The 14,879-nt window shown below is 38.2% G+C and overlaps 1 protein-coding gene across 1 annotated transcript in view; it reads right to left on the reverse strand.

Annotated features, from left to right (window-relative positions):
• Positions 1-11,172: 11,172 nt before the first annotated feature.
• Positions 11,173-14,879, reverse strand: part of LOC119742595 (MAGUK p55 subfamily member 5-like) — a 45,368-nt gene continuing 41,661 nt past the window's right edge. Inside the window, exon 15 of the mRNA XM_038218704.1 lies at positions 11,173-14,143. Coding sequence (XP_038074632.1) covers positions 13,964-14,143 — 180 coding nt within the window. The 3' untranslated portion in view covers positions 11,173-13,963. The remainder of the gene's footprint in view (positions 14,144-14,879) is intronic.

The following is a 14,879-nucleotide window of genomic DNA, read 5'->3' on the forward strand; positions in this document are numbered from 1 at the left end:
ACGACAGAACTTTACTTCAGATTTTTTTTATTGTAAAAAGTGCACTGGTCATTGATTTGCTGTATTTCAAGATGTTCTGCCTGTGCCACTTGTATTGTGTAGTTTCATGCCGAAAACCCAATTTCGTTTTTAAATTGCTATTTTTTGTAGCAATACAATACAAACATTATTTACTTTCACATCGGACGTCTATTCAAAAAAAAAAAAAATCGGCTCACATTTAGATAAAATAATTTTGTTACAAATTGTTGAATTATTGTGACCTGATGATAGTCGCATGGTAAACTGGTCCCTGCCTCCTTTTAGAATCGATAAGGGGAGGACGGGAACCAGTCTACTCGCAGATGGATCTGTTTGTGCACAAAAACAAGTCAAATAAAAAGCATCTTTTAAGGGGTTAGAATTTTTTTTAAATTTTTTTTTGGGGGTGGGTTTAAATATAAAACCTTCATAGATCAAAAATGTTTAGGTTAAAAAAATGGATTTGTTGAAGAACATAGACAGTATACATATATCTTTTAGACCCATAACTTGAAGTAAACCCACCAACAATCCTAGCACTCGATGAACAAAGGTTAACAAGGGGGCTGTTCAGACCAGGTTGGTAGAGCACCGATGCGGAAACCCGGAGGTCACAGGTTCAAATTCCATGCCTGTCACTTTCTTCGTCGTTCACCAGATGCTGAACAATCAAGGCTATTCACTCTTACAGTCTAAATGTCAACTAATTAAGGATCCCGTGCATGAACAGTCGGGGGACGGATCGCTTGTGCGCACTGGTACACAAGCATATGGCGCGATGTAGGCACAACTTATTTAATTTTGAATGTTCACAAACCCATGGGGCGTATTCACAACCCCGTTCTCTAGTGACCCCCGAACAGTGTTTTCGGGTTGCCGATTATGAACGCCCAAGTGCGTGTGGAGTGCAGCTGGGCGAAAATTCAAGATGGCTGCCACCATATAAAAATGCCAAATGACAAGAAGGGACAATTGGTGATCTTACAAAACTACTTGAAATCCCGGAACAGCTATACAAATTGGAACAGACAAGGCTCACAAGCCCACTCTATGACCATGTAATTTTTTTTTTTAACATTGCTGCTCCTGCACCGAATGAGTGCTTTAAATTTCATGCACAAAAAAATAAACGCAAGTTGCGGTACAGTAGGGGCCTAAGTCCGCCATCTTTGTTCTTGGCGTTCCTCATCTACTCCCCAAGTGAAAATCCTGTTCGGGAAAACCGTACGCGTGTTGGTTCCCATCATTCGGAACACCATTCTCCTGTCCATTCAACACGAGAGCGGGGTTTCTAATATGCCCAATGTATCTTGACGTGAGCATCGGGTGCCATGTGGTACCAAGAGTCCCTCCCAGTGGTCTTCCTCGACTCCCTCTTGGGAACCGCTGAGGAGGCAAGTGTGCACGGAGTCCGTATTTCCATAAATGCTATTGTCACAAGCTTGCATTGTATTGTGCAAAGGGCGGTCTTTGCCCTTATGCCCAGCTACGCACAGAAGACGTGACGCTTGCTTGCTAAGACAAACATCGGAGGGAGGGTGGGGGGGGGGGTGGAGGTGTGGGAAACAGACTTGTAACAAGTCAGTCACAAGTCACCACAAGTCCTCCAGTCTCTAGTCAGATCACAAGCTTTTCAAATGAACTGTGGCAACAGCATTCCTCTGTCATTGATCATCCCCTGCTATGTGACGTGACTTGTGAACTGACATGTAAATTGGCTCAATTACAATTCTTGGGGGAAAAAAACGGCAATAATGTGGCATTCATTAGTAACTTAATGTGCAAAAAAATTTATATACCTGTACAAATGTGAATTTATTAATTTTATATATCGGTGTGATATCAAAGATGTAGAGAATTCATTATTTTATGTTTTAGTTGGATATAAGACACTGAGCTAGAAAGTTTTTTTGTGTTGATTATTTCTGCTTAATTATGATAATCTAATAGTGCCTGTGATGATTTATTTAAGTGAAAATATAAGAAAATGGAATTAATAGCTTTTAACATTTCTATGCGGTTATTTCAATGAAATCATCAATGGAATGGGAAGTCTCTTTGTTTTCTTTCCTCTTTTTTTATTTTGGGTTTTTCTTTTGTGTATTTGCTTTAGTAACTATTAACTGCTCATTCTCAATTATATTCATAATAATGGCAAGCCAACAAATGGTATTAAATCTCGGTCACTCCTTGACTTGCAAACAGTGTTGAAGAAATCCCACAAAATGAGTCTTAACGACACTTTTTTATTACACGTACTCAAATTAGTTTGTCCTGTTCATCAAGGCCTTTTCTTGATTTCTCACCTACCTGTGTTGAGATCAATCAGGGTCAGTGGGGTCAATACAGGCCCAACACAGAGATAGTGGACTGCGTGAAAGGGTCATTAGCGTGTTCTGCCCTGTATTTTGATTATCACTGCTTGACATCCTTATGAAATATGTGAGGCGTTTTGGCAAAATGAGACGGACAATTTTGAGTGGAGAAAAATGCGACACACCAAAATGGGGCGATTTTATTTTTTCCAGATTTATTGATATTTGTAATCTTTGATATGTTTAATACTACACACATTTAAAAAAAGAGTATCAACATTTTTGACTAAAAGTGTTTTTAGTAGGAAACAATTGGCATCTTTCATTTCATGACACCCCCCCCCCAAAAAAAAAATGTCGAAATTTTAAAGGCCTTTTCTCGGTATTTAACTTTTTGATATGTTGATACGTGCAAACTTTAAACAGCCGTGACTTGTCAACGGAATGTCCGATTGAAGTGCAACAAACGGTACTGTAAGGAAAATTTCATGTTTACTAATACCTGCAAACTCTCATCGCGACTTTCTGCCCAGTTCTGTCCCATTTTGCCAGAACCCCTCACATATGGACGTTGTGTGGATGATATTTTTCATAGTTCCTGTTGATTTCCATATTAGCTCTTATCTGGTGACTTCAGACTGATGTATGGCTGGGTTGGATCCTGTTTTTGATTTCACTAAATGTACATAAACATGTAGCAATTGCGTTACAGAGGTTTTTCGCAAACCACGTCTTCAGCTTTGGCTTCACAAGATTTAAGACACCTGCTTTATGAACATGAAATGAGGGCACAGTTCCCAGAATGTCCATTTTGGTTTGGAAATTTCATGATTCTCAAGTGAGAGATACACTTGTAGCCGGAGACGAAGCCAGGGTTTGGAAAACCTCTGTAGCATTCCTTTCGTACTTGGTTGGTTCTCCCCAAAGCTTGTTTGATCTCTGGTTCTGTTCTTGTTTCTTTTGCCTTTTACTTTTCTATCTTGGTATGTAGTTATTAAATTTTTTTTTTAATTTCGAGTAATTGAAATCAAGGATTACAAACAGGTATTTCATAAATGTGGGTATTTTGTTAAAAAAGAAAAAAAGAAACACCTAATGTATGTACATGTTCATGAGACAGCATATGGTTATAAATCCTTGTGCTATGCATCGGTATAAAGTTAGTTGATCTGCAACGGTCATTTTCACGAAACTAATTAAAAACACGAAATTTCAGCGTTCAGTAGGCACTTTTTATGAAAATACGTCGGTGTCGGGCAAAACCCAACATTGAATTTACATCACCCTGATGCAAAATTTCATCTGCTGAATACATGTAATTTGGCTGTGGTCCCCGCTACTAGGCCTATATCAGATTTGAACCAGTCAGTCGACCCCGGCAAATTTGGTGGTTGAACGGTGAGACATCTGCACTAGTAGGCAGGAAGTCATTGGTTCGAGTCCCAGTCGAGTACTTTTAAAAAAACAAATTCTCACAAACACTCGGACAGCACTGAGCATGCAGTGTTTATAAAAAAAAATATGTTAGTGACGGGCAGAACCCAATACTGAATGTACTGTACATCAGCCAAATGCCAAATTCCATCTTCTGAGTCGTGGGGATTTTGTTATAAAGGAATTGTTCATGGTATGCACAGTTTTCTCAAAATGCAGTCTCCAGTACACTGCATTGCCAATTTAAATCATCCTAAATTTACATTTACATGCACCTACATGTGTTATTGGAATATGGTGTGCAAGTCTCCCCAGCTCTTGTCTTGGTACCAAATGCTGACTGTATAGTCAAAGGCTCCTGCATTAGAATTTACCCAGTTATCTGCGTGATTGATTAAATGGAAGTTCCCGTCAAATTTTGATTATACCATTTGTCATCAATTTGCAATAATTTCAGTATGTTGTAAATTTTAACGACTTCTTTCCTTAACAGAGCCCATCTATTGCCCTTGACTGGATCCGTCCAGTCAGGACACAAAATCAATCTAAAATAGGACGTTGCAAACTTTGTAGATCCTATACATGGTGCCCGGGTGTACTGTATTCCTGAAAATCTTGCAGGTGTTTGAGGTCAACTTGCACGGTTTATTGCACATGAACCATTGGTGTTTTTTTACCTGTACTACATTTTGTTACATTGTATTACACTGTATTTATTCCCTGATGAATTCATTAATCCCTAGAGTGCTTCGTTGGTGTGGGGCAGTACAGTAACAGGCAGGGCGGTTGGGGGCGGTACAGTAACTAATGGGTCAATTAACAAATTGTGAAAAGCCCACCAGCGTGTTACTGCCAGTTTCCATGTAACATATTAAATTAGGGTTTTTTTTCTTTATCTTTTTCTTAATCACACCTGAAACAGAAAAGTATTTGTTTGCTTTCACTTTTCTTTTTCTTTCTGTAACAGGTAATTTTACGTGAATTTTGCCATTGTACTTAGGCGTCTATGCTTTTGGAAGCAACAGATTCTGTATTCTTAATACTACAGCTGACAGTGAGTGACATTGTATTTAAATGTCGTAGCAATGTAATTTACTCAACTATTTTTTCAAAGAAAAAAAAAAAGATTCAAATGATTATTTTTTAATGTAATGTCGTCTTAGGGTCTAACTTGCTGAATGCCAAAATTACACATACTGGATGTGCAGGCTATGTCCCTCTGCTTATATATGTACATATACTAAGTCACTCGGTTGTTATTTAAAATTGGGGGGATGGTGGAACAATAAAACTGAAAAAAATGATGAAGAAAAAAATGTAAGCCGTTGTGGTTCTTTGTGTCCAGTATGTTGTGTGGTTATTTCCTTGAACCTTTTCATGAAGAGAACTATTTAATGTTAACAGGAAACGAATTATGCCCCTTCATAAATCATTACAGTATCATCAATCTAACATTTTTTTTCCTAAATCGCACTGGCATTAAATTTTGTGGGAAAAAAAATCTGAAGGTTTCCTTCTCCAATTTCAATTATTATTAACTAATGACTCATTTCCCTTGATCTGGCCTTAAAAGTTCCTCTACGCAGAGTTTCGGTTTCACAGCTTGGCAACTTGATCAAAAAATGTCTTTTCAAATAATCGGGTTCTGAGCATTTTCAAAGGGGAAAAAAGACAAACCTAGCAAAGCTAGTGTTACAGTCGAGTACTTTTAAATCCTAGTACAAAGTACTGCCGAGTACCAAGCTATTGAGTACCACTCGCATCCAAGTTCTTTGACCGTTGAGAACAAGTACAGGTACCAGAGTCCAAGTACCTGGGCCTTCGAGTAAAAGTTTTGTAAAGTCCGAGTACGAGTCCGAGTACTTAAACATCCGAGTTAAAGTACGAGTGCATGGACCTCGGAGCACAAGTACTTTATGGAGTACCCAAATGAAAACAATTAAAATCTCAAGTAATGAGTGGAAACTGAAACTGCCAATTCAGCAGCATGGATTTATGGACTACTTTTGGGCGATACATTCTGAAAGCCAAAACTACTTACTTGATTCCCCCCCCCCCCAACTCAATTCAGAATGGCTACTCAATAGAAGTGTTTACATGCAGCAGGTCTACACAATGGGTGGAATTCAGCCCCATTCATTGGTGTTACAGGGTAATCCTACAGACCATGTGCCATTTGTTCATAAAATTGGATGTGGTGGTGACATGATGCAACTTTCAGTAAACTGTTTTCTTCTTCCCTTCATGTACATGAATATCTCTTGAAATACGAGCGGTTTTGAAGTGTTTACATAAACTGTTTGATGTGGGCAAAATGACATGCAAAAGATGCTTGAATGTTGGATTGCTTGTCGGTATGATGTCACAGGTGGCATGGTCCACAGACCAATCCAAACATGTTATCACTGTTTCACTGTTGTCATGGAGGCCCCCTTCAATGGCGGACACCTTGTGCTAGCTATTGTTCAGATAGTACATCATGGGCAGGTTGCTTTGTACAATAGCTGATTCAATGCTTTTCATATACATTTGCAAACATCAAAAAACAAAACTAACAAATTATTATGAAATACCTTACTTGACTGTATTAGTCTCAAGCATTCTGTGAAATCATGGCACCTGGTGTACTGTCATTTTCAAGAAAAGTGGAAGTTTTGTATCGATTTTCAACGATGGTCGGCCGTTGGAAAAAAACTGATCTTTCTTTTCAAATACAACCCCCCCCCCCCCCATGTACCAAATTTAGTTAGTCCACATTTTGTTTGCAATCGGTTACAAATCTATGAACGGTTGCAAGCCAGCTAGTCTGGTTTGCTGACCTGACAATTCCCCAACATCTATAAATTGCTCCATTTCATCTGAAGTAGGGTCAGGGAACCAGACTACAAGAACAGCATTGTTTTCTTTGTTTTTCCAGCATCTAAGAAAACAAAACTTTAAACAGGTCAGTGTAACAATAGTTGCAATAAAATACTAACCCCACAAATCCATCCATTTCTGAAAATTACAGCAAAAGCAAAATGTTGCATATTCCGGGGACCTCCGTGAAAGTGACCGTCAATCAGCCAGTCAGATAGTTACAAGCAAAAACCCCAAAGAGCAGACGGGATCCAAAGATGAACTAGAGCTAGGGGACATGATTTCTTCCCCTAAATGGAAACTTCATTTAAAAAACACACACAATTGCTTATAACAGACACAAAACAACATGTTCAAATAATGCCTGCACTGGTTTTATTGATATAAAAATTTGAGATCATCAGGAAAAAAATCAGTCTATACAAACATTTTACAACTATAACGTGTATAAATGCTAACATGAATGGCCCATACAGAGCTAGATAATATAATAATCTGTCCCAATACCGATTATATCATTGGTAAAAAAAATTGTCAATCCTTAAAATATTTTTTTTTTTTTATTCCAAACAATTTTCTTTTTCAAATTCTCACTCGGTTTTGTAGTCTCAGACCGTCTTCGAAATACAATTTATGAAACAATGTGAATAAGCTCTTATTTAAAATACAATCTGAATCTTCCCAGAAAAAAACACTATTTACAGATACAGATACCAATATTCTGATTTAAGCCCAAATATTAGTGAAACATTTCTTAATCTTTGAATATCATTAAAAACAAAAATATGCTGAATACTGTTCATTTCTTAAAAAAAAAAAAGTATTACACATGGATCAACGAAGAACAAAAACAATGTTGAATACTCAACAAAATCATAAAAAGGGGGATTTCCCTTAATTCTCGCATTATTATGTACTGGTTTTTATATTTGGTTGAAGTAAAATTTTAAAAAGAAATTTCATTGTAACTTGGATAAATAACACTTGACTGAATTTCGAATACAATGAATATTGAGCATTAACACGCATTTTGTAACTTGCTGAAAAGAATGATTTAACAAATATCATTCCAACCAAGAACATGAACAATGGAATACAAACATGACCTTCACGTCAAAACACTTTTCCTCTGAATTTACCTTAAATTAATATCAATCAAAGATATGTGTGCTCTAGTATAAGTCGAGTTGAGTTACAGTACTTGTATTAAATGTGCATGCACTCTCTGCAAAGAATTAACAAGTCAATAAAGTTGGCCCCTCTAGTTTGGACATATCAATATAACTAAAAAAAGCGGGATCATTTTTAAGAAAATAATGAATGGCCTCAAATGATACTGAATGAAAGGTAAGGATAACGCAATGTAAATGTTTGTGAAGACTTGTACGCTGACAAGATATTTGCTACACAAAGTCATTGATGAAGGCTACATGAAGTTGAGTGAAACCAAAAATGTTTTACATACTTCACATTTTGACTCAAGTTCAGTAGAATGTCGCTATAACAAACACATTGGCGTCTGCAAAAGATGGTTCAGTTTAGCGATTAGGCCGGTTTCTCATTGTAGTGATCTTTGGTCACTAATGCTCGTTATAATTGCACATAAAAATTGGGAGCCCAGGGAATGTATGTTAAAAGCCGAATGTTTGGTATGGCAACATTCTACTGTAGCCTCTTCAATCAGATAATGTGGTATTTCAACTGTGCCTGTGTTAAATATAGCAGTTCATAGGTCATTCATGATTAAACATAAACAGTACTCCAAGAAAACGAAGCTGTGTTGGTACTCTGTGGTACCTGCAGTTGGGCTTGGTTAGTGCCATACTTAAATTTTAAAGTAAGCAGCAATGTTTCGTACTTTAGATAGTCACAAATCTTTATCCTGAAAGACCTTTGACCCAAACTGCTTCATTACACAGTTACTGAATACCCAAATTTAGTTTTAAGCAGTACATTTCTGCCTGAGTTTGAGAGACAACCAATATCGAGTAGGTCGCGCTGTGAAATTGGCTGGCACATCCAAGTGAAAAGTGAAAGATTTGTGTAACTTTATGTTCCTCAGATTGATTACAGTAGAACTCCGACATTGAGTTTATGTCACTATTAGTGGTACCGCTTCAGTGGGAACACGTTTTGGCCAGTAATTTACAGACGCCGTAAACTACTTAGTTCCGGCCCATCACTCCAGGTAAGTATTCCATTATGGGGTTATATTTCCACTTGTAAGGCAAGTAAAGCTCATCCTAGTCCGGGGAAATCCATTAGCTGTCAAAGACAAAGGTGTCTACAAGATGCATAATGACACACGATCCTATCACGAGTGAAAACTACAGAGAGTTTGGCTAAAAGGACCGGCTCATATTTCACACAAAAACGAAAGCGCAGTGAATTTTATATCAACAACTTAAGTTTCATTGTGAAATTCGCTGTTACCCTGACCAATTTGCCTTGCATGGAAATTCACATGAAATCTGAACTTTTATTTTTTGAGACTACTACTACTTTTGCTGCACAGATTTCACAAAAGCAACCGAGTACTCTTCCCAGCTTTGACAACAGAATGCATTAAAAAGTTTCCCCTTGGTTTTCCCTTGTTTTTTTTCTAATTTGTTACTTTATGGGGCTTTCACACAGTTAGAATGAAAGTAAGACATGCTGCACTGATATTAAGCTTAAAACAAAAGAATGGGTTCTTATATAATAACTACGTAAGTACCGGTGTTAAGTCCAACATTTTTTTTGTTACAAAATATTAGCTCCCCTGCAAACAGCAAAGAGTACTTAACAGCAACATGGCTGAATATGCACTTACTGGGTTTTGGAACACAATGGATGCTAGAAATGCATAACTTGACAGAGTTGTAATCAGGTCAATCACAAGTCTTCATAAGTCATCATAAGTCAATCACAAGTCAATCACAAGTCAATCACAAGTTATCATTAGTCAATCACAAGTCATCATAAGTCAATCTCAAGTCATCACAAGTCAATCTCAAGTCATCATTAGTCAATCACAAGCCATCATAATGCCAATCTCAATTCAAGTCAAGTCCTCAGCTATTCAAATTGTTCATCTAATGTTATACTGGGTAAGTCCAAGAAAAAGGCCCCCTTTTGTCCCATACGTAACGCCATGTATTCTGTAATTACATCATCATCGCAAAGACTAAAAACAGAAAAAGGGGTATTCTTGTTACAGATGCCAAACAACAGAATAAGAAAACCCCCACTAAAACCCATGAATATCTTAGAGGGTTAAACTTGCGTTACGTGTGGGACAAAGGTTGCGCAAATTCTTAGAGTTGCCCTACTCGTGACCTGACTTTTGATTCGGTTTCTGATTTGACTTGAGATGGACTTGTAATTCGGGCGATTCACAATGCAATGCGCCACCAAGAGTTTGCCACGGAGAGTTCATTTTTCGCATTGCATTGTGGGAGATAGTCGACAAATTCGCAGCGCGGGACATTTGAAATTGTTAGTTTTTCCGGTCAGTAGTTTCGTAAGCGTATGATTCGAGGATCTGTTTGCCCCCCTTTTTTTTTTATCAATATCTTTTTTTTTTTATGTAAGGCAGCAGAATGCTATGCCCCAATCTTTAACATATTATCACAAGATGTCTACCGACACTCATTCAAATGGGCCATGTTTTGTCGACTGTAAACTTGAAAAATGGACTCTCCGCGGCGAACTCTTGGTGGCGCACTACATTGTGAATCGCCCAAATTGATTCGCTTACAACCCTGAAAGAGGAAACACTAACACAGACTGCTCAACCTGATACAACAAAGTGAAAAAAGTACTCCAACTCCGTAGCACCTTGCGTGTATATGACTCCCAGTTGTAGGCTATCCAAATAAAACTACATTAGCAGATAATATGACAATAATGTAATGTACATATTAAACAATGCAGACAATTAGGTGCTACACTTTGTACATGAATTGTGTCAAATGTTAATTCTATCTGATTTGGGAAAGCTTATCACATTACTTATGGTAGTTAATATAAGGCACTGGAAGACGTTACAAAGGCTATATTTATAATGTAGGGTACATGGCGATAAACTCTCCACATTAAGAATACATTTTCTTGCAATAATCTTCTTACAAGTAAGGTTGCTCGCAATAATCGCATCTTAGGGGCTTTGCACACTGTCGTCTGGCCTACCCAGGTTGAAATTGACATGGGTCCACCCTGAGCAAAACTGGGTCCCATTGAACACATACATGTAAGGCAAAGCATACAGTTCACACTTACACGATGTTTTTCTCGGGTCAGCTGCAGAGGTTTGGATTATCTAGCCATGTAGAGCGCGCGCTGGACCCATGTACAAACTGTGTTGGGCTCTTCCTAGTGTGAAAGGGATTCCTAAAATCTCCATGGTGGAACCAAGTCCAACGCGGAGGTTTTGGACAGTGTGAAAGGTCCCATGTTTCTGTTGCCAAACCATGATCTTTACTATAAACATTTTATTTTTTTTGGATTCCAAAAAAAAACCCGTGTTCTTTTCCTGATGTGAAACATTCGTGTTGTGTTCAGGTTTTTTTTTTTTTTAAATGTTATCAATTTGTCAAGCCACCTGTGACAAGTTTTAAGTATAAGGCAAATATAGGTGGGTTTCTTTTCAACAAAACGTACTTGTACAAATATTGACACCGAAAACTTACTGTACATGTTCTCAAACTATGAATTAAAGTAAACAAGAGTGAGTTGCAATAAATTAGGTTCACCATCGTCAGGCCGATTATGAATAGTATTTTATTTATGTACAAATTCAATTGTTTACTGTTTATCAAATATAATTACAACCGACGGCAACTCAAAACTAAACAACAAAAAAAGCAAAAGTAATAATAATAAAATATTGTTGAAACCAGGCAAATATATTGATGACTGCCAACTGTTTATAGGTGATACAATAACTTAAAAGTAACATTGATGACTACAAAATACTTATGGCTACATATACATGTACAGCTGATGGGAAAATTAGGAATACGATGTCTGTACAAACGTGGCTCAATCAGCCGATTTACAATTATGATAGTACCTTCAAAATTATTGGTTTATCGCAACTCAGTGTTGGGCTTCACACTTGCCAAGTTGCAATTTTTAAGTCTATACAGCAGTTGTTGGAATACCTTCAAGTAATAGAATTGTGTTCAAAAGTTTACACACTATTTCATTTGAAACTACACTATAATGATATCTTGAAACAGTATCAGCGGATGTATATATAAAAAACCCACTGAATATTTTCAGTAAGCAGCACAGTATATGGAAGACGGTATTGGCACATTTTTTTTTTTTTCATCATCAAACACGTTTGTAAAGCTAAATGTTGATAATTGAATTCGAATATTTTTTTCGGAAAATAGTTTTATCAGCAAACTTGTCTTCATTTACTGCTGCAGTTATTCCTATACAGAGTCTTTGGAATATGAGTGTTTTTGCAGGCTTTCAGTGATGCTAGACAAGTGTATCAACTTATGACAAGCTAGGGCGCCCCCTTTTGGAGATTCACAAATACAGCATGTTTTTTTAACAAAGACATTGACCGATGGGGAACCGCTAACATAGATTAGCCAGCTGGATAGCTCAGTTGGTAGAGCACCGGAACGCCAATCTGGAGGTTGCAGGTTCAAACCCCACTCCAGTCAATTTCTTCGTTCAACTTTGAAACAAATTACACCTTATACATATTCAGTTTCATGATTACAAATGGAAACAGTTCTGTGGGAAATCTTCTGAAGGAATGTGCATAATCAATTAGTCTACCGTGACGGTTTTAGCGTGGTACCACCAACCTCCTCATTTGCGATCATGACTGTTGCCTAGTCAGGAGTCCAGGAACTAATCCTGAGGAACTACTTCGAATTCCCCAATGCATCAGAACATTGGCCAATCAAAGCAGGGCAAATGATTGGTTCATAAATATGTATGAAGTGTAATAATGAGAAATATTTCATAAACAAGCAGGTTTGCAATAATGTCGAAAGTCATTCCCGATGGCAACAGCCAGGGGTTAACACAGGCAAAACATGGCGACTGCAGGCCTTACACATCTCTCAACACAATATCTGTTGAATACGAACTTTGTAAGGAGACTTAGCCATCATGTGTCTGTGAATTCCTTGCCTTACGTACCAATACAAAACACTGCCGATGGGGGTAATGTTAAGCACTGTGTTTGCATGACTTGTTCCAGCTCAAAATGCGAGTAAATCACCAAGTACCATTTCAAACTATTTCCTTTTGTACTTCTAGAATTTAAGGAGTATCAACCCCATGTAATGTAACATGCTCTAGTCCTAATCTGGCCAAATCCTCAAAATCTTGCGGTGGGTAATGGTTCTGGGAGAATTTTACAGACCTTATTCATTGTAGGTATCTCAGAGGCTGTTCTTTGTTTATTTTTTTTAATTTAGTAACCATGAATTCAGAAAAGGTTTGATAATGCCCATCCAAAGGTTTGATATTGGAACCAGGATTCATTATCCAGAGATCTTAAGCTGTAAACACAGTAAAGAGTATCCTTACAGCAGGCTTTGGCTTGAGAAAAACTGCTGTCAAAATGTTGCTGTCAATTTTTAACACTCGGTGTCTGCCTTTCCTGATGTAATCTTAGTAGCACTGTAAACTCAGGGACGTTGGACAGCTTGCACAAAATTGACACGCAGAATTCCATCGTACAGAAAATGTGCGGCAAAAGTGGACCAACTTCTGCGGAATTCTCTTTTCAGATGTGGCACGGTGCACTAACTGGCGAAGTGCTAAATATTGGGCTCCATTAGGGAACTGTAGAGGGCAGTGTACAGTTGACGGACAAGACTACAGTGAGAGCACCACCTTTGCTGGCCCATTCTCAGCATCACAGAGCCGTATCATGATCAACGTGTACCACTTGCCGATGATTGCTTGCGGGGAATGTACGTGAGGACTGGACACACTATGGTGAAAAAGTTCACCAAAATAGCTGCATTGTAGAGAAAGGTTGTTTTAACCATCAGAAATCAAAGTCGTTCTTCCGGTTCGTAAGTGACTGCCTCATATACGCGCATGCACCACTGATTACAAGTGCTCATTGGCTAAACACGCTACCTGGCACTACTTCCGGTTCCATTGGTTCCAACGCTACACATACACATGGTTTAGTTGAAATGACGTCACACTTATGAACTGGCTTGAACAGATAGCTTGTCTATGGTTTCCGGTAATGATAAAAAAAAGGCCCATTTTCACAAGTGTATAGCTGTCGGTGGTTGTCAAACTCCAAAGCTTTGATTATTACTGGAACTGTTCTATCCTCGCTCAGAGTGGAGCTCGTTCTTCTAGCTCTCAAGCCACGACAGGGGCACCCACTGGGGCTCCTGCTGTATTCTGTCAATCTCATGAGTGAGTTCTGTGTAGGCCCTATCATGGTCGTAGTGGATAATGACGTAGTCAAAGTAGTGGCCGTAGGTGTCCTCCATGGCCCGCCCCATCTCAATGATTTCCCTCAACTCCTCCTCCTGCAGGAAGGGATAAGAAGCAACAACCAGCTTGACAAAACTGGACATTTTTCTGACATTATCTTTTTACTGAATCTGGGGTCATTCCATGCCAACTCACTCGAAGGGTTGGCTGGTCCATGTCTCAGAGTTTGTTACCAATCAAGTACGGTATATCAATAGAAGTCAAAAGAACAAGTTTCACCCAGCAGGTCGCAACTCTATGTTGTTTCAGAGAAATGAACCCTTGTACATTGGGCCTGACATTCAACAGGTGTTTTCTTGAAAACGAGAAAGTGTCGAGTCCAGCTTTTTGAAATTTGTCCTTTTGGCTTATAAAGCTTATTTGTAAGTCCAATTTTGTAAGCTACTTTGGAATTACAGGCTCTTCAAGAAATCTGTGAGAAACTGTCAATTTTTTCACCACATAACCACCACATTCAATACTCCACAGCTCAAATTAATCTTCCAGGGCTTAGTTCTCTCAACTTACTTACTCCTCCATTTGCCAGTGTTTTCTTTGTATGACCACCACAACTGCTTTTCTTCTCTCAACACTAAATGACTATTCCCCCCCCCAAAAAAAATGATCCTGGATCAGAGACATACATGTAGAGCTACAGGGTGAGTCAAAAAAGCGAAACCTAAACCCCCAAAAATATATTTCATATATAAAAAAAATATGTTGCACCAAACATAATAATGACTGAAAAGCCAATTTCATAAGCTACTTTTAGATGAAAAGATTACTGAAATT

The sequence above is a fragment of the Patiria miniata genome, unplaced genomic scaffold (assembly GCF_015706575.1).
Source record: "Patiria miniata isolate m_02_andy unplaced genomic scaffold, ASM1570657v1 HiC_scaffold_6, whole genome shotgun sequence".
In the NCBI taxonomy this organism is placed as follows: Eukaryota; Metazoa; Echinodermata; class Asteroidea; order Valvatida; family Asterinidae; genus Patiria; species Patiria miniata.